Here is a 25,950-nt window from a genome sequence, read left to right as displayed (position 1 = left end):
GTTAGAGGCCCCATCGGATGCTGCGAGAGTCCTCCCAGTCGGGTTTTCCTTTCCAACCCTCCCCGTCCGCCGAGGCTTACCCGTCTGTCGCGTGTGCTCCCTTCAGACGTCTGGCGAGAGTCTCCCGGACGGGCCTATGCTTGCCAGCCGCAAGCGAGTCTCATCCATCCGATGCCGTGAGTCGGGATCTCCCTTCGGATGTTGCCAGAGTCCTCCTTGTCGGGTAGCCCAAAAGCTTTTTATCTGCCAAACCGAGAGGACCCAGACGTCCGTCATCCTGAGTCTCAATCTCCTGTCGGAGGCTTCATGGGCCCTCTCGGTCAGCGTTAGGCCCTTCACCCACTGAATAGCAGGGGCTATCAGCCAGTAGGGCCCGTACGCCGACACCGTGACCTATTCCGGTCGAGGCAACTCGGGTCCTCCCGAGTTTACGTTTCCACTCTACGGTCGGCGAGGCTTACCCGTTCGATGTGTGTGCTCCCTTCGGACGTCGGTAACAGTCTCTCGGCCACGCAACTTACCTTTCCATTTGACGGTAGGCGAGGCTTAACCGTCCGTTCGATGTTCTGAGTTAGAGGCCCCATCGGATGCTGCGAGAGTCCTCCCAGTCGGGTTTTCCTTTCCAACCCTCCCCGTCCGCCGAGGCTTACCCGTCTGTCGCGTGTGCTCCCTTCAGACGTCTGGCGAGAGTCTCCCGGACGGGCCTATGCTTGCCAGCCGCAAGCGAGTCTCATCCATCCGATGCCGTGAGTCGGGATCTCCCTTCGGATGTTGCCAGAGTCCTCCTTGTCGGGTAGCCCAAAAGCTTTTTATCTGCCAAACCGAGAGGACCCAGACGTCCGTCATCCTGAGTCTCAATCTCCTGTCGAAGGCTTCATGGGCCCTCTCGGTCAGCGTTAGGCCCTTCACCCACTGAATAGCAGGGGCAATCAGCCAGTAGGGCCCGTACGCCGACACCGTGACCTATTCCGGTCGAGGCAACTCGGGTCCTCCCGGTCGGGCACCACAACCACGCTGCTCCTCCTCATCGGCCGGTAGGGCTCACCGTTCCAACGCCAAAAAGCTCCAGTTGAGCATCGGCCCGAGCCCTACCGACCGGGCGCCAACAACCACGTAGTTCACTAGCTGCAGCCGGTAGGGCCTACTCTCCCAACTCCCATGTCGCTCCCTCCGGAGTACGTAGGCCCTTCCACCCTGCCAACGAGATGACTTCTCAGAAACCAAATCAGCCCCCGCCAGTACTCTGCTTTTATGGGGGGGCATTCTTTAAACTGGCGGCTGTCCTCTTGTACATTTGCCTTTTTGGGGGGTACTCTAGTTTCGGGCAATTCCCGAGCTCGGAGCCCTTCCCCGGACAGCACGCCAAATACGCATACCATACCTCAGCTAATTATATGTAAGCGTGAACTAGTGAAATGTAATTATCAATGAAGATTCGGGAGGAGCGCGTCAGATACTTAGCCTAATCATCACAGGTGGACCACAATCAAGTAATCAATCCCACAGTATAAATATCGCTGACTTACCTCTATCCATTGACGGTTTATCAGCATCCCTCCTCCACCCCATCTCCTCACTTCAAGTTCACTTTACAATATACGGGGAAGGGGGGGTACTCTAGTTTCGGGCAATTCCCGAGCTCGGAGCCCTTCCCCGGACAGCACGCCAAATACGCATACCATACCTCAGCTAATTATATGTAAGCGTGAACTAGTGAAATCGGGGGAAATAGCGCGGTTAGATGTTAAGCTGGAAGTCTGTCCGTCGACGCCTGCCTGTGGTGCAGGAGAAGAGCGCTGTGATTCCAGCGCCTGGATCCTGTTGTCCATGGCGGAAAGGGTTCCTTGAATTGAGAGCAGCGCTGATAGAATCTTGTCTTCTCCTTGTACTGCAGCGAAAGAGGCACTTGCTGTTTTTCCTTTTTTTGGAGTTGGATCCGCTTGATCGGTGGAAATATTTTTTCTTTTTTCCGTGGCTTTACGGCCGGTAGACCGGGGAAGAGAAGATGGTACGTTGGTCGATGGGGGCTGCGGGTCTTGATTGACTTCTTGTAGTAGAGTCAGGAGCTGATCGTGATCCAGATTCGGAGGCACTTGCACGTTAAGTGTATAAGGTGGACAAAATCCTTTCTATAGGCCATTCAGTGATGGCAAACGGATTCCTCGCTGCGATCCTGGAGCTGCGTCTTACTAGCAGGGTTGGATCGATGTCTTCCGTGCCATGATTCTTCGGAAAGGATTTGTACTAAGATGTCCGAAGTATCCATGACCAGGAAGCAGCAAGTAAGAAGTGTAAAGAATGACATAAACTTAATTTGCATGCTGTTTAAGCTGTATCGCAATATTTGCGAGCCGTTGAGCATACTTACCAGGCCGTGGTGCCACGTATATATATATGTCCCGTGTCTAATAGGAGAGAGGGGGTGATTGGAGCGATTTGACAGCTGACCGCATCAGCTATTCACAGCCTTGCCTCCGTGGCCTGACTGAACTGAGGCTGCGCTCGATTAAAATGTATTATAGTTCAAGTTTATATCAAATGCAATATTTGAACCCACTTAAGGGGGGGGGGTGAAATGCTATTTCATGCATACTGAGTTTTTTACACTGTTAAAGAGTTGGATTCCCATGCTAAACATGGACAAAGTTTCAAAAATTAAGTTGTACGTTTGACGGTTTGTCACAAGTTTCTGAAAGTTTTTTTTGAGTATGGGTCTGTGTGACGTTAAAAGGGGCGGAATTTCCTTATATGGGTCCTAAGGGCACTTCTGCCGGAAGAGCGCGTGCTCCCGTAGAGCAGAGCAAAGACATTCACTTATCAGAGCGAGAGACCGAAATGTCACAAAAGAAGTGTGTTTTTGGTTGCCAGAGCAAGACAACCCTGCACAGATTACCCCCCCCCCCCAAAAAAAAAAAAACAGCATTAAGGGACCAGTGGATGGAGTTTATTTTTACAGAGCATCAACGGAGTTGTGCAAGCGTTTTTGTTTGTTCCCTGCATTTCGAAGATGCTTGTTTTACAAACAAGGCCCAGTTTGACACGGATTTGCACATCGTTTATTTCTTAAGGATAATGCAGTCCCAATGGAAAAGGGTCACGATCGTGTGTTGGAACCGCAGGCGGTGAGTAAAACTGCTTAAAATATCTCTGTGTTGTTAACTAAGCTATCGGCGCGTAAGCCAACAAGTAAACAACATGCAATGTTGGCATCAAACTGTACTTTCCACATGTACAGCTTAAAAAAAAAAAAAAGACGACATAAAGTGGAACTTAGTCACTTTCCAAAACCGCTAAGCAAATATATACAGTTTCAATACATACCACATAGAGACGTCCTGCTGTAGTCGTTGCTGTGGCTGCTGCTCTTGTTCAATTTCAGCCTCGGGATCTGATTCTGGATCATAAATATACGGCTGAATCTGACTGTTAGCCATGGTTTGTTTTGGATGATGGTTTTTTCCTCACGGTAATGTCACAGTTTCTAGCGCTCTCAAAGCAAAAGCCTACTGGCGCTTGTGATTCTTTAGCTCCGCCCACACGTCACGCCTCCAGCCGCTCGTGTTTTTCCGGGAAAAAATGGTACAGACTATCTTTCTCTTATAAATATAATAAAACTAAAGACTTTTTGGAGTTATGAAGGATGCAGTACTACTCTATAGGTACTCAAGATTAACAGGATATTGAGTGAAAACGAGCATTTCACCCCCCCCCCCCCCCCCCCCTTAAAGGTACAATTTAAAAGATATTTGCAGTAAAATATCCAAAAACCACTAGGCTAGTGTTATATATTTTGTCCAGCTGATTACTAACAATATCTCTAATGTTTTCAACTACTTGTAAATCATGAGAAAAATCCCATTCTAAACAGTTACACGGGGCAGTGCAGTCGCCTGTCAATGTCGTTAGTTACCCTTTGTTACCGCCTTTACTGACGTAGAAATCACATGACAACAGTGTCGTGGACAAATGCGGAAGTAGCTTCGCGACAAAATTCAACTAGAAAGAGATGCCGATCTGCTTGTGTTTTACTCGACGGGTGAGTTGTTCTGATTCGTATCTTTACAGAATACGTATGCTATTATAACGATCAGCAAGATTAGGGGGGCATACATGCCAACAGCGGGGCATTGTGTCTCTAGACCCGCACAAGGATGCTTCTGATCCATAGTCTGATCACATCTTTCCATTGACTTTGTATGTAATCTTCTCACGCAAATCGTTGAACTCACGGTCAATGATTTATCTTTCCGTCTGATTGATGGCTGTCAGCAGTTTGGTAGAAGACAACAAATCCCATCATTCCATGCTCCTTCTTAGCGTCATCAAACCACGTGATTGTTATTGTTTTGGTAGTGCGAGAAAATACTTTTAAGATTTCTTGTACACTACAATTGAACATTCAATTCAATTGAATGCATTTCTTTTTTAAAAAGAAAGACATTTAATAACATAGATTTTTATTTCATGGCCATATACTGAAGTGCTTTATATGCAACATTCATTGAAACTGTATTCATTTAGTATAGGTTTGAAATAGAATCATGCAAAATGGTTGCAGTTACGTTTAGACTCTTGAAACTAATTTTTGTAAAGTAAAACTGGTTTATTGCACAGCCAGCACAGTGAGTTCAGTCGAGTGTTAACACAGGAACCAAGGGAGCCAGGTCAGGAGAGGAGAGTTGTAGAAAGAAACCTCTAGTGACATGAGGATGGAACATGATGTCATCTCCCAGCATGAGGTCACATCAGGTGCAAAGAAGATCTCTGCAGTGGCAGTGTTCGCAAGCTAAATAAATAAAAACATGAGCTTCAGAAATACAGCTAAACAGAGGAGGGATGTACACTTAAATTATCAAATCACTGCTTCTTGTATTTTCCAGGTTTATCTAGTGTTAATCAGATTTTCTATGTCTGATCAACCAGTTTATTTATTTATTTTTCATATCTGAGAAGTAAAGGTTCATGACAGAACTTGATAAATGAACAATATTTAAAATATGTACAAACTGGTGCTGATTTTAAACAAGATCATGAATATTTCAGGGGTTTAGCAAAGACTTAAATTGTCTTGTCAGTTATGAGTAAATTTTATTTTTCAGTAGCAACGATTTGTTTGCGTACGCACACACACACGTACACACACACACACACACACACACACACAAATTTCATGTTTCATGTACCATTTTTTTTTATTATTATTCTTTTTTGTAAGGTTTTTCTCTTCTAATGAAGATGAGACACAGGAGAAAGCAATGTTAGAGGACTTGTGTTTTAGCCGGAAGGAATGGTTTAAAGTAAAAAAAATGCCTTAATGATGGATTTGTTTACTATAACACACAGCTTTCTAACACCACCCATTCTAACACCATGTTAGAATGTTTTATTTGTGGCTGAACTATTCCTTTGTCAAAACCATCTTACAAATCTGTGTGCAATCTTAAATTATTTGGTTTATTTCTTCAGGACAATCCTGATGTTACACTGAAACATTTATCCTAAAACCTAAAATCAGTGTATGTGGTTATAATTGTTTGACATTTCAATATATATCATTTATAGACTGTTCGTTGACCATGTTCACACGAGTCGTTTATTCATCTTCAGTAATGACTATATTTTTCCCCATGGTTATAACAGGGCTGTCAGTCAATTAAAATGTTTAAACTAATTACATGATGTGGCGATTCATTAATATAATTAGTTGCAAAATTAAATCGGGTTGTGAAAATATCTACAAGATTGAGTGTGCCATTATCGTGTAAAATGAGAAAAGAATCTAGTAGACGTTACAAAAAGTACCTTTAGAATGAAATATTTGATTTCATTCAGCATTAAAATGATTACACATAAATGTTTAGGCTACAACTGTCCTAACGTAATACAACATACATGCAAGAAGATAATTTTAGAAACATCTCAGTATATTTTGTTTATTCAATGAAAGTCATTGTTAACTAAAACAGCATACTATAAGAGTAGATATAACCATCTCACACATTACTGAATAGACACAATTCACACAGCTCTGACACACTCATACATACAGACATGGTTTTAAGGTACTGAATGTTTCCCTTTAAGAAAGAGAGTTGTTGTTGATGAATGGTTCTGCTGCAGTTTAAATAAATGCGACTGCTGAGTTTCAGTTGCAGTTCAGAACTCTGTGTATCTTTGCTAGCACTCAAGCTACAGTACATTGGTGACCCTGCCATACAGTTTATCAGAGACTGAAAGAGCACTTTGTTTACTTTCCCTGTCCAGCCTCAGAGATTCATATCCATCAGAGATAATAGATCACATGCTAGAACTCCTTGGTAAGCAAAAGCCATGCTTTCTGTTTAAAGGATTAGTTTACTTCCAGAATACAAATGGCTGATAATTTCCTTACCCCAATGTCATCCAAGATGTTCATGTCTTTATTTCTTCAGTCGAAAAGAAATTATGTTTTTTTTAGAAAAACATTCCCAGATTTTCTCCATATAATGGACTTCAGTTGTGGCTGAAGCTGAAGGTCCAAATTGCAGATTCAATGCAGCTTAAAATGGCTCTACACGATCCTACATTTATCCTACATCCTTACATTTACAACTGCATGATTTCTAGGTAAAAATATGGGCCATTTTGTTCTAACCAAAGAGCAGAAGGACTCATTGAAAAGGGCAAATTCATTCTCTGCCAGCAGGAAAAGACATTTCCCTGGTAACCACAGTAAGCAAAGCAGCGCAGCACCTGACTTTGAAACTTGCAGCACTCATATTTAATCAGTTTTAAACCATAGCCTTTTGAAGTGAAAGCTATATCTCAATTTACATGTATATTTTGTTTGTTTTTTACAGGAGCACTACACAAGTCTTCTCCCATTTACATTTCAGTTTTACATTTCAGCATTTAGCAGACGCTTTATTTGAGATGTTGTGATGTTGACGGATGTGTATCTCTGAAGGTGCAAGAGTTTTAGGAGCAACAAGAGGCTCAGTTCGCATTACAGGACATCACCACGGGCGACATGAAATATTATAAAGACGTCACAGCCTCATTTAATTTTTTGGTAAACTAAGTAGTATTTTTTAAAGGTATAAAAAGTGTGCTTGTTTTTCACAGGAAAACTTAAAGTATGTAATTTCTTTGCCACAAGTGGCACTAAATGTAATTGCAAAAATAATGACTGTTTCAAACTGGTTTCCAGAACACTGTCTGCCAAATGTACAGCCCCACCCAAGCTCATACTATTGGTCGTTTCAGTTTTGACGGTCACATCTTAGTTAGGAGACCAATTTTCATTACTAACTAACTGACAGTACTAACTACTAACTAACTATTAAGTACGACTTTTACTAGGGCTAGGCGATATGTCTAACGATATGATCATGTGCACCTAGTCAGTAAATCTGGTAACGTGATTACTACTAAATCGCCAACACCTGCTTTCAAATGGAGCGGCATTTAATAGACAGAAGCCATAGATCACTGACAAGCTACGCAATATCGTGATCTACGGCTCTGTCTATTAAATGCCACTCCATTTGAAAGCAGGTGTTGGCGATTTAGTGGTAATCACAGAACCAGATTTACTGACAAGGTGGGCATGATCATATCGTTAGATATATCGCCCAGCCCTAAATTTTGCCGCAATAAACTGCTAATTTGCTGCTTATTAATAGTTAGTTAAATAAGTTAAGTTAAGTTAAGTTTAGGTATGGAGTGGAAGTAAGGGATCTAAAATATGGTCATGCAGAGTAAGGTATTAATATGTGCTTTATAAGTACTCATAAACAGCCAATATGCTAGTAATGTGCATGCTAATAAACAGCTATTTAATAAAAACTGGTCCTTAAAGTAAAGTGTCACCAGTTTGGGTTGACCGAGATATTTTGAAATCACCACAGAGACAAAGTGTTTAAACTTTTCAGGGGAGTCAGTCTGTAGATGGCTTACTTATAGCTGTCTCTACAAATTAAGCTGAAATAGGAGAAGATACTGAAAATCGACTCATCGACTCTACAGAGACTTAATGAGCAGACAGAAACATTCTGCGCTGAATAGGGAAGCTGCAGAAAGCCACACAGAGCTCAATTTCCTGTTGCAATGCACCTTTTGTTTTTAATATCATCCTGGAAACTGCTAGACATCAGCATATGGAGCAGATGGATTTGTTTTTTTGTTTTTGTTTTTTCTCACCCTCAGCTGCTGTAGAGCCCACCCAAGGACTTGTATTAGCTCCAGATAACTAATCTGAACCCAGATCTCAGGACACATGATCTCTCAGTATGGACAGCTTTTGACCCTACAGGCTGGCCAACCCCTCCGTCCCACTGCATGTGTCTGCTTTACTCTGTTCCTGGATCTGTCGGCATGTAGATGCAGGAGTGATGGGCTGTATGCTGTGTGCTGCTGTTCTATGTTTAGAAGCACTTTCAAAGGCCCTCCTGCTGGTTTAGATGGTCACAAAAATAGATCCCCACCAGAGCGTTATTGTTTCTCTACTCCCAGGACAATTTGAGGTAGAGCTGTTTGTTAATGCTTGTATATTCTTCTGTGAAAGAGCATAAAAGTTGTCAAACAAACAATGTAAAGCTAATTAAAGCAACCTGCTATGAGGATAATAAGCATGTTAAGTCACCTTTATTTATGTAACGCTTTTAAAAACACTTTTCTTTTATTGATCGGATGAAAAATGCTAATTTTTTGAGACAGGCATTTTGGGTTTTCATGAGCTGTATGCCAAAATCATCAGTATTAAAACAATAAAAGACCTGAAATATTTCAGTTGGTGTGCAATGAATCTAAAATATATGCAAGTTTAATTTTTATCATTACATTATGGAAAATAATGAACTTTATCACAATATGCTAATTTGTTGAGAAGGACCTGTATATAAATAGATGTAGGCAGAGTAGGGGCAGATATAAGGATTATATTACCATGTGTGCTTAAGAAGAGGATATGTAATGGGAAGGGCAACAAGTACAGCATGCAAAACAGTCAGCTGATCAGATCCAAAGCAGCACTTTGCAAAGCACATGTTTTGACCGTGAAACACTGCAGCATCTTGAAACAAAGATGAAAGGTAAAAACCCTTTTTAGGCAGGTATAGATTTAAAAGTACATGATGTCCATCCATTTGCTTAACTTATTTGCAGATCAAATTCATTCTCTGATCTTGTTTTCTTTTCTTTTTTTGCACTGCATTGGCTACGTATTAAATCCACATTGCCAGATAACACATACTTTGTCAAAAATATCAGATATGTTTTACTTGTATTTCAACTTATTTTGTATGAGAAATTCCTGTAGCTAATTTTACATAATAATTACACAATTTGTGTAATTTTTGAAAAGGTTTTAATTTAGTAAAAAAATTTGCCTTATTAAATTAACTATTATTTATAAGCTTTTTTTTTTTTTCTTCTGGTGCCTGAAATGGAGGAATTTTGATAAATATTTTGCTAAATGTGTTTTTGGGCTGGTAGTGCTGGCACCTTTTGGGCCTGTCAAGGATAAATAATGGTGACAACAAAAGTGCCAGTAGGTGGCAGCAAGTCCATGTTTTGATAAATGATTTATTGAATCATTTATAATCAAACTATTTGTTCAAAGCTGCTGATTCTATATATATATATATAAAAAAAAAAAAAACTAAACAAATGAGTCCATCTGAATGGACTGTTGAATCACTGGCTCATTCGATTTGTTCACAATCTGATTCATTCAAGGATTGAAACACTGTGTTGCCATGCACTGTTGTATATGATTGTGCTGATATTCAGAAAAGTATATTGCTTGTGCAATGATCATAAAAATGTGTTTTTCAGTTCCTCACAGCAAAATAACATAATTGTTGTGTCAAAGCAACAGCATTTATTAGGAAAATAGTGTGTCAATAACAAATAATAATAAATTAATTTAGAATAAATGGAGGGATAGTTAATGAAATCTAGGGCATTTTGATTTGGAAGGTTTGCGTTGCTTAAAACAAACTCTGGTGCGATTGCTCTGTTAGTATGGTTAATTTGAATAAGTGTCAGCACTGCTCCCTGAACCTCAGTGCACACCAAACAAGCAGCCTTTTAAAGGGGTCCTATTATGCCCTTTTTTTTTTAACAAGATATAAAATAAGTCTCTGCTGTCCCCATAGTGTGTATGTGAAGTTTTAGCTCGAAATACCCCACAGATAATTATTTTATAGCTTGTTGAATTTGCCAGTTTTAGGATATGAGCCAAAATTCACAGTTTTTGTGTTTGTCCCTTTAAATAAAAAAATGAGCTGGAGCTCCTGCCTTTACTTTTCCGAAGAGGGTGGAGCTTTAAGAGCTCATGCTCCTGTAAAACAGGACGATTTCACATAATCTGACTGTATTCCTCAGTAAATGCAAATTTATGAATTACACAGATGGGAAGCACGGCTTAATAAAAATTAGCGGCATAGCTGGTGTCATTGTGCCTTCACATGCTCATAATACCATTATGAGCTCTACAAATTCAAGCAGGAGACTTCACATTGCTTTCATATGCAATTTTTAATTACCACATTCCTATTTATGATCATTCCGGTAGAACGTGAAGGCAGCATTGGTGAAAACAGGCAGATAAAATAGTAGCTTTAGCAACATTAGCCTTACAGAGAGCCAAGAAGCTCTCAACCTCTCCCTCAGTCAGAGCATCATCTGCTTCAAGACCACAACTATTTTCCCCCTTCCCAAGAAAAGCCCCCAACCTGCTTGAACTACTTCAGGCCAGTAGCACTCACTTCGTTCATTATGAAGTCTTTTGAGAGAGTGGTGCTGACTCACATTCAGATGAGTATGATGAACATATTGGATCCACTGCAGTACGCATATCGGCCTAACACCCAAAAATGGATTTTATTGGACTACACACCACACTTTTGACTGGCTCCTAGACTTTGCGACTGGCAGACCACAGTATGTTAGGATTGGAAATAGGACCTCAGACACTGTCATAACAAACTTTGGCACCCCACAAGGCTGTGTTCTCAGTCCCATCCTCTACACACTGTTCACACATAACTGTGTAGCCTCCCACAAGAACAATATCATACTGAAGTTCTCTGATGACACCGTAGTGATAGGACGGATCACTGGCAGGGATCAAGTGGCCTACAGGATGGAGGTGGCCAGTCTTGTGCTCAACACAGACAAGACAAAGGAGATGATATTGGACTTGAAGAAAAAGAGAACTCACCAGCCACTGTTTGTCCGAGAGCTTGAAGTGGAAAAGGTGAGCAGCTTTAAATACAATGGGGTCCAATACTGTGTGCATACAGTGAGAAACTGCAAGAGAGTGGTGAAGATTGCTGAGAAGATCATCAGGACTCAACTGACCTTTCTGCAGGCCATTTACCACAGCAGAGTCCACATAAGAGCTGCATCCATCATTAAAGACCCCGCCCAGCCCCAACACAGGTGCGATGTCTCTCGGTTGCAAACAGATCCACCCGAGTCTGGCCAACCACTCCAACTCTGCTTCATCACCTCAGTGTGAAGCCGCCATTCCCCTGGCCTAGGCCCCTGCCTCGACAGGATGTCAGCTCCCATATTAAGGAATGGCCAGGAATGGCCAGGAATGTGGACTGCCCTCAGTGAGAGGAGTTCGCCCTGGGACCACAGAAGGATCTGGTACGCTAGTGTGTATAAACGGCGTGAGCGCAGAGCTCCTTGGTGGTTGATGTAAGAGACCACTGCTGTGTTGTCAGCAACACATGGTGATCTCTTAGGTCTGGGAGAAAGTAATGTAGTGCTCAAAGCATGGCCTTGGGCAGATAATATGCCATGTCAGATGGCGGCCACTCCACAGACCACGGGCAAGATGGCCAATCATGTCCATCGCTAGCATTACGCGCCGACAAGGAGCTCCCAGCACCCTGAGACAAAAACCAAGGTTTTCTCCACATGTCCAAGGCACAGCCGCGTGACCTGTAGCATGCGAAGTGGGGAAAGAAAGCTGTACTGGAGAAAGCTCACTTTTATTGCTGTTAAACCTTAACCCCAGCTCTTTCATGTGAGCGATAACGACACCTCAATGCCGAACTGTCATCTGCTCTGATTGAGCTAATATCAACCGAACGGCAATCTGGTTAATTCATGAAAGTGTGGGGTGAGAGTGCAAGGCCAGAGGAAGAACCGTATTGGTAGGCTTTTGCCCCAAAAGCAAACCTGAGGAACTTCTGATGAGGAAGGATGGAGATTAGTGCATCTTTTTGATCGATCGTGACACACCAGTGACCAGTCCTCAAACTTGGTCTGTGCAAGCATGCTGAACTTCAGTCCCCTGACTGAGTGGTTCAAAAAACGCAGATCTAAAAAAAGGACACAACACCTCATCCTTCCTCGGAACAGTGAAGTAACGGCTGTAAGACCCGGACTCTGCAACGCGAGGAGGACCAGGTCTCCATCCTCAGTGAGTATCTACTTCTGTTCCATTACCAGAGCCTGATCAGGGATTCTGTGGCCTCTCACTACAGTGTGCAGGACCCACTGAGACACATTTGGCAGTAGTTTTGACGCTGGGGGTTGGCAGATCGCTCTCCTGAGGGCACTGAGGAGGGATGGGTACCGTGTAATGCAGTCTACACCATTCTTCCCCAGAGGGGCCTGCCCTCCGTGGTCCTGAGCCACAGCATCAAGACTCTCATAGCTGAAGTTAACCCAACACATTGACCCAATATGTGTAACCCAACGGTCCAACGGTTGGGTTAAAAAAAACACCCAACATTTTTTACTGTGCATGTTTGAATGCATATTATCGCTTGAACCGATTTGCTGAAATCAAAACAGGGGGACGATAATGGGTGAGCGCCAACCAATGGGATTGCTGTTTGCACATTAACTTCACCCACTACCGGAAAACCCGGCTGCTCTTAAAAGCTGAAGACTTCCATAGGAACGCTGTTATTTTGACAGGAAAATAGAACAAAGAATATTGTTTATATGTAGCACGTCAATTCTCTCTAGTCATTTTCTCTGCTGAACTGAAAAAAAAGGGTCAGCGTGTTACAGATGTAGAATCTGTCTCTGCAGTCATCTCAACCATGGAATTCCAGCAGCAGGAAATAGAAAAAAATGGTTTACCTGGGGAACTTTTTCTCTGGTACTAATACAAATTGTATCAGTAATGTGTTATATTACTGCGTTACAGGAAAAAAGTTATACTACTGTAATGTAATTACTTTTGTAACGCGATTCTCCCAATATAATGCTCTCTGGCCATTCTCTTGTGGCTATGGGTTTTCAAACCCTGATCCTATAAAAGCATGAAAGACTGAAATAAATCCCTTTTCTCTCTAAAGATGGATTTGTGTAAGTGTTCTATGATTCCATGCTTCATTAAAGCTGATGTTGCTGCTGTTCTGCTCAAATATGAAGCCTTTGGTCCTTCATTGCTTGTTAAGTGTGCGCTGGAGTGGATCGGTATTGAGCAGGGGTCAACATGTCTGCTTTGGACCCCGGACTGGAGTCATGAAACACTCAGGCCTGAAATACTGAGGACTATGATTACTATTTTTGAATTCAGCAAATGAGCCTGTCTTTAATTAAGATTAATTATTCATTGGCACTTGAGAGGAGATCTGTGCCAAAACTGTCCCTGTTTGTATATTATATATCAGAGGACTGTTTAAATCCGTTCACAGTCAAACGCACATTTTTCATATACTGAACCTGCTGAAAGCAGAACTGCAGCTCTAGAGTTGGCAGCCCAGCCTCCCCAGTGGCTCTTTGCTATTAGTAGAAAGTTATTCCTATGTCTGTATTGAAGCTGTGCACATCACAGAATTAAGCAGATAATTTCTCTCTCTGTTCCAAAACCTATGAATTCCCTTACTTTGTATTGCCTACTGAGGTAGCTACTAAAGCATCTTAACTGAAAACATAACACTGTAGCTGCGACTGAAATTGGATAATGCCAGTAGGTAATATATTTGATTTGACACTTACTTTGTGACTGTTGAAAAATAATGTTCTAGTAGAAATATCACTTGTATGAACTATATTAAGTACTGGTACTACATGGTTTGAAACTTTTTTTTTATTTTTATTAATATTATTATATTATTATTATAATATATTTTTTATTACTATTGTAATTGTGCAAAACGTTCATATTTTGTTTATGCAGCCTAATTTTTTTTTTTTTTTTTTTTTGAGTGTAAATGAGAGAAAAATAAGTACTTCATGCATTTCAACAAATTAACTGTCGGCTAAGGCCACTGCTTCCATAGTGTCCATCATCTTTTTGTTTTACAGTATTTATTAATATACTTTAGAAGAATATATTGGTCCTTTTATAAAAATCCAAAAATGAATGTAAATACAACATCAAAACATTTTTTTTTTTTTCCTTTTCCCAGGTGTGTTTTTCTTGCTTCCTGAGAGTTTTGATATTTCCATCCTCTTTTCATTCACAGTGTTTGCCTATCCCAGGTCATGGATTTGTGCTGGACAAGTATAAATGTCACTGCAAAAGAGGCTTTTATCATCCAAGCAGAGTTGCAGTCAGTGGCTTTAAAAGTAAGTTGAATGTTAAAATGTTATTGATCAATGTTTGTGCATTTTTATATTTTTTTTTAACACAACTTGCGATTTCAGGCAATCTTCAATAAATGTTATATAGCAGTTTATTATTTATTATTTATTAAAAACTGCATACTATAGGGCCATTTCTAACTATTGGCAGATAAGGCAGTTGACCTCTGCATTATCAAGTGTCACAGTGTGTCTGGTCTGTGTATCCCTGGGTGTCCACTAGAGGTCTCAATTCCCCTTATCGTTACTGTTCATTGTTTTCAGCTGTTTCCACTTTCATCATTTGCACCTGTCTATAAATACCTGGTTTGTTTCTGTCTTTGTTACGGAGTCCTTGTTTGATGTCAGTGTGTTACATGTCCGTCACCCCTGCCCTGCCCTGCCCTGCCCTGCCCTGCCCTGCCCTGCCCTGCCCTGCCCTGCCCTGTGTTCGTGTCCTGTTTATGTTCTGTTTTGGATTTACTGGTTTTGACCCTGCTTTGCTTGAGTACCCGTTTGGATTACCCTTATTAAAGATACATACCTGCACATGGTTCTCTCGCTTCGTTCCTGCAACGCCGAACGTGACAATCAAGGGCCTCCATAACTGTACCACAGTATAACATTGGTAATGGCATTTGTTTCATGTTTACATTAGGCACTCCCCACCAGGTACAATATTCTGATTGCTTGCATCTTGTTTTTAAGCCCATACATAATAATGTGTTTAAATACATTTATAATGTAATGTATTAATATATTTTTAAAAACCATCTTAACATTGCTGGTAGGTTATCATTGCATAAATTAATGCATTCTCTATTTTTTTTAATTCAAATGAGAAGAGTTCTAAAGTAATGCGGTGTCTTCACTGAATCTCACACACACGTTTAGTCACCAGCTACCATGGATATTTCCGTCCTCCATCAACACACACAACATATATGTGTGTATGTGTGTGTGTGTGTGTGTCAACATTTTAGAACATTAAAAACTTTTGAATGGGGTCATTTTCATTAATTCAGTTATAATTTAGTTAGTTATAAATAGCTAATTCAAGATAGTACTAAATGGAATTTAACATGCCTAAATTATGAACATTCCACAAGGGGGTATGTAAACTTATGTGCACAACTGTATATAGGTATACATACATACAGGTATATATAACCTTGCAACATATTGTAGCATAGGAAACATTATACACTTCACCTTTAAAATCCCATTGTTGGTGTCATTTCCTGTATATTTTTCTATATTAACTTGCAGCGTGGGTAATCACTGAGTGCCATCAATCAGCTAATGTAAAAAAGACACCTACAGTATTTTGTACAATTATTTCTTAGTGATAGCCCAGATCACTGTTTAATGGAAAGTAAAACTAATGAATGCCATGAAATTGTCATAGATTCGAGATGTGCAATTGAGGCTGAGACAACTGGTGCATCCATACTAACTGCCCAGATGGTGTGTATACACCCATCCACCCTGCCTAGCACATGAAATGGTGTGAGTTGCCTACTGATGAGTCCACCAGTGACTGGAAGGAGTGGTGGGCTGGACCACTTTAAATGTCACGTCTGGGCTGCTAATTCCACAATTATTTGCATTTTTTTGTTGGTGTGATTATTATATATGCTGATTTATGCAAGTGGTAAGATACAGCAACTGAAAAATGTAATGCAGAGTTGTTTAAATGAACATCATGCAATTTTATTTGATTTGTTTTCCAGGGAAAGTAAGTGGGAAGGGCACAGAGGGTTTGCCACATCACAGGAATGTTCCAGAAAGTTCCAGCCACTGTCTGCCCTGCCAAGAAGGCTGTGATTTTTGCAAGGACGATGTGCCCTGTGTGGACCGGGGTGACAGCACCCTGCGTATGGTGGTGCTCTCCTTCCAGGGCTTGTGCATGCTGGTGGATTTCATCAGTATGGTGCTGCTCTACCATTTCCGCAGGAACAAGGTGAGCATGTGCTGCTGGAGGGAGCTAATTAAGATAGCAACTGTTCCCATGAAGCATATCCTGTTCTTACTGACACCGGGATGTTTCCATGCTGAATTACATTACAATTAGTCACTAGTACTTCAAGTGTACAGTGTTCTATGTGTTAGGTGACATTTAATTCCTTGTTAAATTAGAAACAAAATGGCTGTGAGATACAATATATTTTTAAAAAGTTGCAAGTGTGATCTAAGTTATGCTTTGTTATACATGTCTGTGGCTACATTTCTACAAAATGATTTTACTTTGCTTTTTGGACATTTCACGAAACATTCAAAGTGAAAGAATTGGCACTAAAAGTGCTGTAAATTTATCCAGAACAGATGACTGTGATTTGTTGGTTGTTGTCCGTATTGTGGCAGTTCGAAAGTAAAATGTTCAGTAACTGATACTAAAAGCTTAATTGCTTCAAATATTACGTTCCACCTACACTCAGTTCCACCTACGTTTATTTCAGATGTAAACTGCAGTAAAAATGTATGTATAGGTACATTTTTGGAGTTTTGCAAAAAAATTAAGTTAAAGGCACATATTTCCAATGAGCCTTGGTTTCGTCACTTTATGCCATCTTCGTTTTCATCTGTCAACTCTGCTCAGTTGAATGACTAATTAATTTCAACATAATTGCAGAAGTACAATGATATACTAATCACTGCAGGTTGTGACTTTGCACTTTGGTTTTACTTCAGAATTTAAGGCAGCATGCCAAGGAATGTTATACTTTAAATTATGAATATGAGTTAATTAAGGGGATTTAAGCCAGAGACAGGTTGAGACACAAGCAAGGTTGATATACCTGTAGGACAGAGAGAATGGAGTTTCTAGGAAACTAAATGAATGGATTGCAACATTAGAGGGGAAGAGACAAAATTTTCAGAGGAAAATCAGAGGAAGGAAAAAGAGGTGTCATTTGTTGCAAACTATTACGTTAGGAAAGAAAAGGGAGAGATCATTAAAGCCATTCTTTACAGAGGGAACTTATTTTTTCTACAGTGTCACATTGTTTTCCATGACATCCTACTTAATGGATTATGTACATTCAGACAATCTTTATCACAAAATAAATGAATTATTTCAGTTAAAGGGTCATTTTAAAGGTTTATTTTAGAAGCGTATGCCACACATGCTACTGTTTCAGTTTGAGCAGACATGCAGTCTGTTGTCTGAGTAATAGTAGACTGGATACACACTTATTGTGAGGAAGGTTCATTAATCCCTGCTGTGAGGCGCCGTTTAGGCTGTCGATATGTAGAGCACTCAGTTTTGATAGTGCCAGCATTTTAATTTACTCTGGAAGCATGCTTCATCTGGGCGCTGTCTGAAAGCGATCCATAAATCCTGGGGAAGTCTAAATGAAAGCAATAGAGTTAGGATTAGAAATTTTGTTCAGTTTCAGCTCACGCTGTCAAGTGCTTGCCATTGGCCGTTTGATTTCAGAAAGCATTTGAGAGCCTATTGCCTCTTAATGTGATTCTCATTTCCTCCACTTTAAAGAAGACATACCTGAGCCAGCTGGCCAAATGAAAAATACATGCCGCAGTGCCACAGAAAAAATAAAAATAAAAATCCTTTTCTGTAACTACACAGTAAGTATCTTTGCAATGACACGTAAACTAACTATCATTCATTTGCAACTACATGTTAACCAGCTCTTATTAGATTTATAGATTAGGGTTAGTAGAATAAGTTAACATACTTGCAAAGTTACTTATATTCAGTAGAATGACTGTAGGGGACCAACATAATAAAGTGATAGAAGATTAAGTAGACAGTCTACAAATACTCTAATGACTGGTAGTTGACATGTAGTTACAAAGTTAAAATTATCAAAAAATGGATTATCAAAATAAAATGTAAAGCTGTGAAGGTTAGTCTGAACCAGAGCAGATTTATTCCAGGGCAAGGCTTCAGTGTGAAGAGAACAAAGATGAATCAACGTCTGTGAACACATCAGAATAGTCCAATGAGAATGCATTTGTGTGCAAAGAGATATGCACTAGTCACATTTGGATGGTTTTCCACTGACCCATTTCTAGCAAATAGTTTAAAGACAGAGGTTTTCCAATGTGATGTTGTTTTTTTATGTGTTTCAGAGTATCAGAGCGTCAGGACTCATTTTGCTAGAGGCCATCTTATTTGGAGCGATCCTCCTGTACTTTCCGGTAAGATTTAATGACTGCACCCATTTTTATTATGTACTTTATTACTTTAGGCATGTTAAAATTAATGCCACTTTGGTGACTAATATTCTTAGACTTGTGCTGCAATGTAATGTAGCCATTAGAAGGAGAATGTCTTTTTAATGACACTAATTTAAGCATTAAAGAAATGTTCTGGGATAAATTTGAGTTAAGCTCTATGGACTCCTGTCATGATCATGAAAGGTTGTTAAATCTGGTAATTTATGCATAAGTGTAAGAATAAAAATAGACTTTTTACATTAGAAGTCTGTCCACAGGAAGTACATAATTACTGCATACACTGAGCTCAGAAAAATGTTAAAATACAGTAAAATTCACATTTACAAAGGCATTGACATTTAGAACAATACAGATGTTCTCATTGAACATGATGCAGCATATGCACTGAAGAAATATAGGATAAAATAATGGCAGAGATTATTCACTGATGGACAGTCTCCATGTACATGTGTCGATGAGATATTCATTTAGAAATGTTGTTGTGTGCTTTATTCAGCAGAGCCTTTTGGCTTACAGTAATTGCAGTTTTTCTGGCATTAACATGAAACTGTGGGCTTGTATTAACATGGAAGTGTAAATATTATTAAAGTGAACTGATTTAGAGGTTTGTCCTGGAGTACAATAATCTTTGAAATGATGGTGGAATGATGATGGAAGACCAGCCATTTACTTGTCCTTTATGTGACTAATTATTTTCTCACAGACACATGTTGGCATACGTTGGAATCTGTTGTGTAAATGGGTGCCATGTATAAAACCAGAATATTTATTTATTTATTTTTTGTCATCTGATGTAGGCAACTGGCAATAAAAATGGTGTAATTTACATTTTTATTTAAATTAAATCTAATTTGTTATAATGTTAATTTTATATAGTTGAAATGGTATTATTTAAAAAAATATATTTGAATAAAATTTAATTTTATATTTTACGGTTTTATTTTAATTGTATTTAAAGTAGTGATGGGCATAGATTATTATTATTTATTTTTTAATCTAGATTAATCTCACTGTGATCTTGAAATTAATCTAGATTAAAATGGCTCATTCGTATTGCCATAGCTGGGGTCAGCGGGGCCCCGGTGAAGTTGTACCAGTGGGCCCTGTTTGAAATTGTTTAACCTGCTATCTGTCACCCCGTCCCGTATACGGGACGCCTACGTTGACTATACTATATTACAATCAAATCTAATCTAATCTTGACAAACTATATATCGTTGGAAAGGTCTAAAACTCCCAAATATATATTTTACCAATATTTTTTGTAAAAAATTATGTAGGAAAAGTAATAGATTAATTTATGACAAGAGTGCACCCTCAGAAATCTACATTACAAAAGGAGTTTTTACCTTTTTTAAAAAATAAGACTTCCTTGTTGCCTTTTTCTCTATCACATTTTAGAAATCATCAGAAGTTATATATCTCTTGAAAACATAACATTTCAAAATTCATCCTTTAAAACCCATTTTAAAATCAGACATTGCATTACCATGTAAATGGCACATCAAAATCATGTTACAAAATGTTTTCAGTCATGAATTTAAAAAAAAATTTGGTTTGTATCATGCACATTCAAGTCTATCTTCAAAAACGTGAGTGACAGTTAACAGGTTAATTTGTATGTTCGTTTATTTTTATTTATTTGTGATATTTAGACGATGTTTAAAAAATTTTTCAAGTTTGTAGGTGTCAAGGTACAGAAACCAAATAGTTAAATGTAAAATAGCACTGGATAGTCTTCAATGTAAAAATGAAATATACAATCAAACCTACATTTATTCAGACACCTTCAATATTTCTCACATTATTACAGTTTTGCTATATATATCAAATTATATCTGATGTCTGAATAATTAGAGGTCTTGGGAGTAACCCCCGGCCTGCGAGGGGCGATAGGGGTATGTGACGAGTGGGGTGGGGCTGAGAGCCGTAGGAACAGGAGCGAGGCCGGTGGAGTGATTGTAAATGAGTGACACCTGCTCGACCCACCGGTCTCGAGATGGAAGGATATAAAACAGGAGCGACGACAGTGAAGGACAAGGGAGGATCAGGCCTGGGTTTTAGTTGTGTTTTTTTTTTTTTTTTTTTTTTGCGTCAGTCGTCAGCGATGGGCTGATGCGCTGTTTTGTGTTTATTTTGATTATTAAAGTTTTATTTGATTGTCCGCCGGTTCCCGCCTCCTCCTTCCTGATGATTATGAAGTTTGTACATCGTTACAATTATATTTAAAAAATTTTATCTCAGTTAATGTTTATTTTATGATAACCAGTGTTAGGAACGTTACTTTAAAAAAGTAATTAGTTATAGTTAATCACTACTTGTTCCATAAAGTAACTGAGTTAGTAACTGAATTACTCTATAATAAAAGTAACTCGTTACCAGGGAAAGTAACTATTTGCGTTACTGTAAAAAATAAATAAATAAATAATAATAATAATTTGCTACATGTCAGAGAATGTGTACTTTTTTTTTCAGTTTTCACAAGTCAGTTGAAATGAGAAGAACAGACAGGTACATAACTTTCAATATTTATTGCACGTCAACAGACAGCAAGAGTTTTATCCTGCACTTCAAGTATTATCTTTGTAAGAAAAGTGATTTTGGCCACTAGCTTTGTAGATGCGTGTCACACATTACATGTACACATTATATGCACGTTCTTGCCTTTGACCACAAGGAATTTGAAGTAGTGCTTATATCTTCACCATAAAAAAAAGCCAACTTTTCATCGGATTGCTCCTGACTCGCCATCTCTGCTGCGAATCTCTGTGTAGATGTTGCCTGTGTGTGTGTGTGGCGCCGCTGGCGCGTGTGCCTGCATGTGTGTAAAAACACTGGCTCTGATTGGCTACCATGAAACACATGACTCTGCCTTAACCAATCACAACCGCTTATCTCGTCATTAACCCACCTGCTCACTCGCTGTGTGAGCCAGGGGTCCGTTCGGATTGCATTCAATGCATAGTAACGCACCGCATTTAATGTTCAGTAACGTTAACGGCGTTGTAACGACGGGAAAAGTAATTAGTTAGATTACCGGCTTAAGAGTACAGTGTCTTAAGAGTACAGTGTCCGGTGGGCATGACTGTCAAGCAGTTGGCAGTTTTGAGTATGCAGCTGCCGGTGGGCGTGACACTGGAACAGGGAATTGACCCTGATCCAAAACAAATAATTAAACATGCGTCATCCAATGCTGTCATCGCAACAAGTCCACAGAATTCCCTGGTGAACTCCATAAAAGGAAGATTCCTGTTGGCTAGGGTAGCGAATTTTGTGGTGGTTTCCGTAACAACCAAGGAAGAAACAAAATCTTACAAATGGAAACAAAAACGAAGAGAAGGGACGGGACGGCACTTTCTGTTTGGCCTGTTTTTTGTTTTGTTTTTTGTCACAGGTGTCTACTGTGCGTGAGCGAAGGAGCGAGGCGATGTATGAGAAATATTATCAGACAGGAGAAAAAATCAGCTAGGTGTCATAATATTAAGTCTGTAAATTTGTGTTAATGAAGCCTATGAGAATGCATCTGTTATTTTAGTACTGATTCAGTTCATTTCCCCTCTGATTCAGTTTGTAGTTTAATCTGAAGCTCAGAGGCTGATAGATCTGCCCGTTTACGACCTACAGTGTAGCTAATCTGAAACAGATAGAAACTCTGCCTGTCTGTTCTGCTGTGATTTGCTCCCAATCTAAATATAGATTGGAAAATATTATCCACTCCTTGTTCCTCTCTTCTACTTTAAATAATTCTAGTGTTATCAAGAAGCAGAGATGTATCTCATCTTGTTCCCCTGGCACTCTCTGTTTAGTAATGCAGTTTTTTTCAGCTCACACCCTTCTCCTACTGCTGAGCATGTCACATGCAATAACTTCACTCTATGGCAACTGGAGTAAAGTGGGGAATGTGGAGGGAGAGAGAGAGAGGGGGGGGGGGGGGGGGACTGTTACATGTGCACGCACACACACACACATGGTTTTCTGGCTGCCTCTTCATCCTTGTCCATGCAAAATTCATGGGTTACCTGTGTGAATTTTGAACCATCCACATATTTGCTTTATAATCCATATCTGATGTTGGTCATTTTCTAAATCTAATAGCCTGACAGCCTTATTTCTGGTAACTTATCAGGTTTTCCATTGTGTAACATGTAACAAGGACACATTAACTCTTTTCCTGCCAGAGTTTTGCTTTTAAGCTGACAGCTGGGACCAGAATTTTGGACCATATTGACAAATCTTCCATGACCCATAGACTATTATTGTATGAATATGTAAATAGAGATTAACTATGTATTTTTTTAAAGGCATAGTTCACCCAAAAACAGGAAAGGGTTTTTTGGCAGGAAAGGGTTGACCAAAAAAAAAACAAAAAAAAAAAACAACTTGTACATTCCAGGGAAAGAGATCCGATATAATTTTTCCAGAAAATCTGATTTCAGCATTCAGAAGAGTTTATTGTTACACAAATATTTGTTAACAGTTCCTCTCCCATTAGTATATTTTTGTTGGGCAAAATGGTGGAGCTTGCATTATTAACAGGAAAATGAGAACTATTGGAAAATAGGTCTTAGCTACAGGGTGGTTCATTTGGGATTTAAAAAAAGGGGGCTTCGGATAGATGCTTTTAAAATTCTCAATTTATGTTCCACTGAAAAAAATAAAACATCATACAGTGCTTTTCCTTTAATATTTGCTCAAATCCTGGAGGGGCCAATTCCAGATCTCTAATTTTCAAGCATATCTCTCATTTATCTCCATTGGAATGTGATTCCTCCTGTGTGCCTCAAATCCCTCATCCGTTTTACACACCTTTCCTCCATGCTGAGTATTTCCACCTGTGTGTGAGTGTGTATCCCCTTCACTTTAGGCTCAGCAGTCTCCTCTTTTTTTCCTCCTCCCTCTCCATTTGTCCTCTTCTTTCACCTCAATGTCCAAATGGCCTGGTGCCACCCTAACCCTGGAGCCTGGCCCTGGCACATCGGGAGAATGACAGACACACTGCTGTGCTCTGGTGTGTTTTGACTGGCACAGGATGTGGTGTGGTCTTATGCTTTTGGTCAGTCCAGGTCACTGCCTTTCCGTGGGTTAAGTGTATCAGAGAACACCCGCTGTTCTGTCTGTGCACCTGGCTTCATAATCTTAAACCAATCTTCCACCTTATGTTACCAGTCTATGTGAAAAAAAAAGAAGCACAGTTTAGCATAATTTACAAAGTACTTATTACAGCAATTACTAACTTTAAAAATATATACTTAAGTGTGAACTGGATGTTATGATTTAGAACACTTAACAGCATGTTTTTTAAATATATTTTTAATACATTGCTTCGCTTGCTCACTAATGGATATTCTGCTGTGAATGGGTGCTGTCAGAATGAGCTAATAAAATCATCACAATAATCTACAAGTAATCCACACCACTTCAGTCCATCAATTAATAGCTTTTGAGAGGAGCTTTTGAAGCAAATTTATCAATTTTAACAATTTTAACTTCAAAACATTGTTTCAGGGTGAAATTTGAATCCTCTATTTATAAAATTGCTTTCTCTGGTGAATATGTGTCTCATCAAAACTATGCACTGGTCAAGCACTGTTTACAAGTAAAATCAATCTAAAACTGTTCTAAACAAATATGCAGTGGATTCTGAAGTGAGAGCACCACATGGGATGGACTTTTCACAGGAGGAAGCAATTATTATGAATTATGGATTAGTATATTGGCCAGAAGCATTGGTTTAAATTTTAGATGCCTTCATAATGGAATGTTATTTACAAACACACAGCTTTTCACTTCACAAGACATTAATACAATTGGAATGTAATTTATTTTATTTAAAAATTCATGTAAACTTTAGCGAGCAATTAATGAAAAGATCAACTGGTGATTCTCCAACTCTGACACTCAGCAAAAGCATCCTAAAAGTACAGTTCTGCTCATGAGCTCACACCTCTTGCAAAATATGCAAACATTTTCTAATTGTAACAAAATTAGTGGGATCATAAAAAAATATTTTATTTTTATCTAGTCCTGTCCTGAATAAGCTATTCAACATACCCATGAACTCTATGTTTTTACCTGGATGATCCACATCTGTTTTCATGTTTTGTGATTGTGTTGTTTGTGAGTCTATTGTTTGTTCTGAGCAGTTAAACTGACAATATGATTTTGAGATCCATCTTTTCACACTAAGGACAACTGGGGGTCTCGTACACAACTACAGCATTAAGAGGGATGTAAACTTTTGAACAGGTTGATGTGTCATTTTGTTCTATTTTGTTTAAAGACTTTTTTTCATTTTTTTCATTTAGTACTGTCATTCAGAAGCTGTTCCCCACAAGACAAAATAAGTACAATTTAATCTAATGTTATCAGAAATATCTCAGTGGATTTGGTGATGATGGGGAAAGGAACAGTCAATGGCTCTGACAGAGAGAGAACCCTTTAATCCATGGGGCCCAAACTATAGATGTAATTTACACACTGCAAGACGCAGGGGACACAACACTAGCCATTATCTCCATTGTTCCTAACCTCCGAATGTGGCAAACTACTCACCACACCTTAAACATGTAAACACAGACATTATCACAGATTACAAACCAAATGGTTTGAAAAGAGAGAAAAGAATGAGACGAGCTGTAAAAGAATGAACGTATCATCCAAAATCTGCTTTGCCACATTATGAAAATTAAAGTAAAATAAATGTATGCATTTAGCAGACACTTTTATCCAAAGCGACTTACAGTGCATTCAGGCTATCAATTACCTATCATGTGTTCCCGGGGGATCGAACCCCCAACCGCTTGATATCACAATGCTCTACCACTTGAGCTATAGGAACACATGGAATCAAACTAATGTTAGCTTGGTATATATATATATATATAATATTATCCTTAGTAATATGCATATGCATGATTTTCTCAGTATTTAGATTTTATTTTTATTTATTTTTTGCACTGTCAGATTCAAGATTTTTTAATAGTTGTATCTCGGTCAAATATGGTCCTTTGCTAATAAACCATGAATCAATGGAAAGCTTATATATATTATATATTCTTATATATTCAGTGTGCTGTATCTCATTTTGTATAAAACAAAAATAAAAAAAATAGCTTTGAAAGATTAATAATAATAATAATAATAATAATAATAATAATAAAAACCATTAGAAATACAACCAAATATACTGAAAAACCAAACTACCAAAGATATATCCAAATGTGT

General features: G+C 39.2%; 1 protein-coding gene across 1 annotated transcript in view; it reads left to right on the top strand.

Annotated features, from left to right (window-relative positions):
• The window catches only part of LOC127946374 (probable G-protein coupled receptor 158), a 106,285-nt gene that overhangs the window by 43,422 nt on the left and 36,913 nt on the right, over positions 1–25,950 (top strand). The window contains exons 3-5 of the mRNA XM_052542912.1: positions 14,427–14,529; positions 16,257–16,486; positions 18,619–18,687. Coding sequence (XP_052398872.1) covers positions 14,427–14,529; positions 16,257–16,486; positions 18,619–18,687 — 402 coding nt within the window. The remainder of the gene's footprint in view (positions 1–14,426; positions 14,530–16,256; positions 16,487–18,618; positions 18,688–25,950) is intronic.

Source organism: Carassius gibelio, chromosome A24 (genome assembly GCF_023724105.1).
Source record: "Carassius gibelio isolate Cgi1373 ecotype wild population from Czech Republic chromosome A24, carGib1.2-hapl.c, whole genome shotgun sequence".
In the NCBI taxonomy this organism is placed as follows: domain Eukaryota; kingdom Metazoa; phylum Chordata; class Actinopteri; order Cypriniformes; family Cyprinidae; genus Carassius; species Carassius gibelio.
This window is presented reverse-complemented; position numbering and strand designations above follow the sequence as displayed.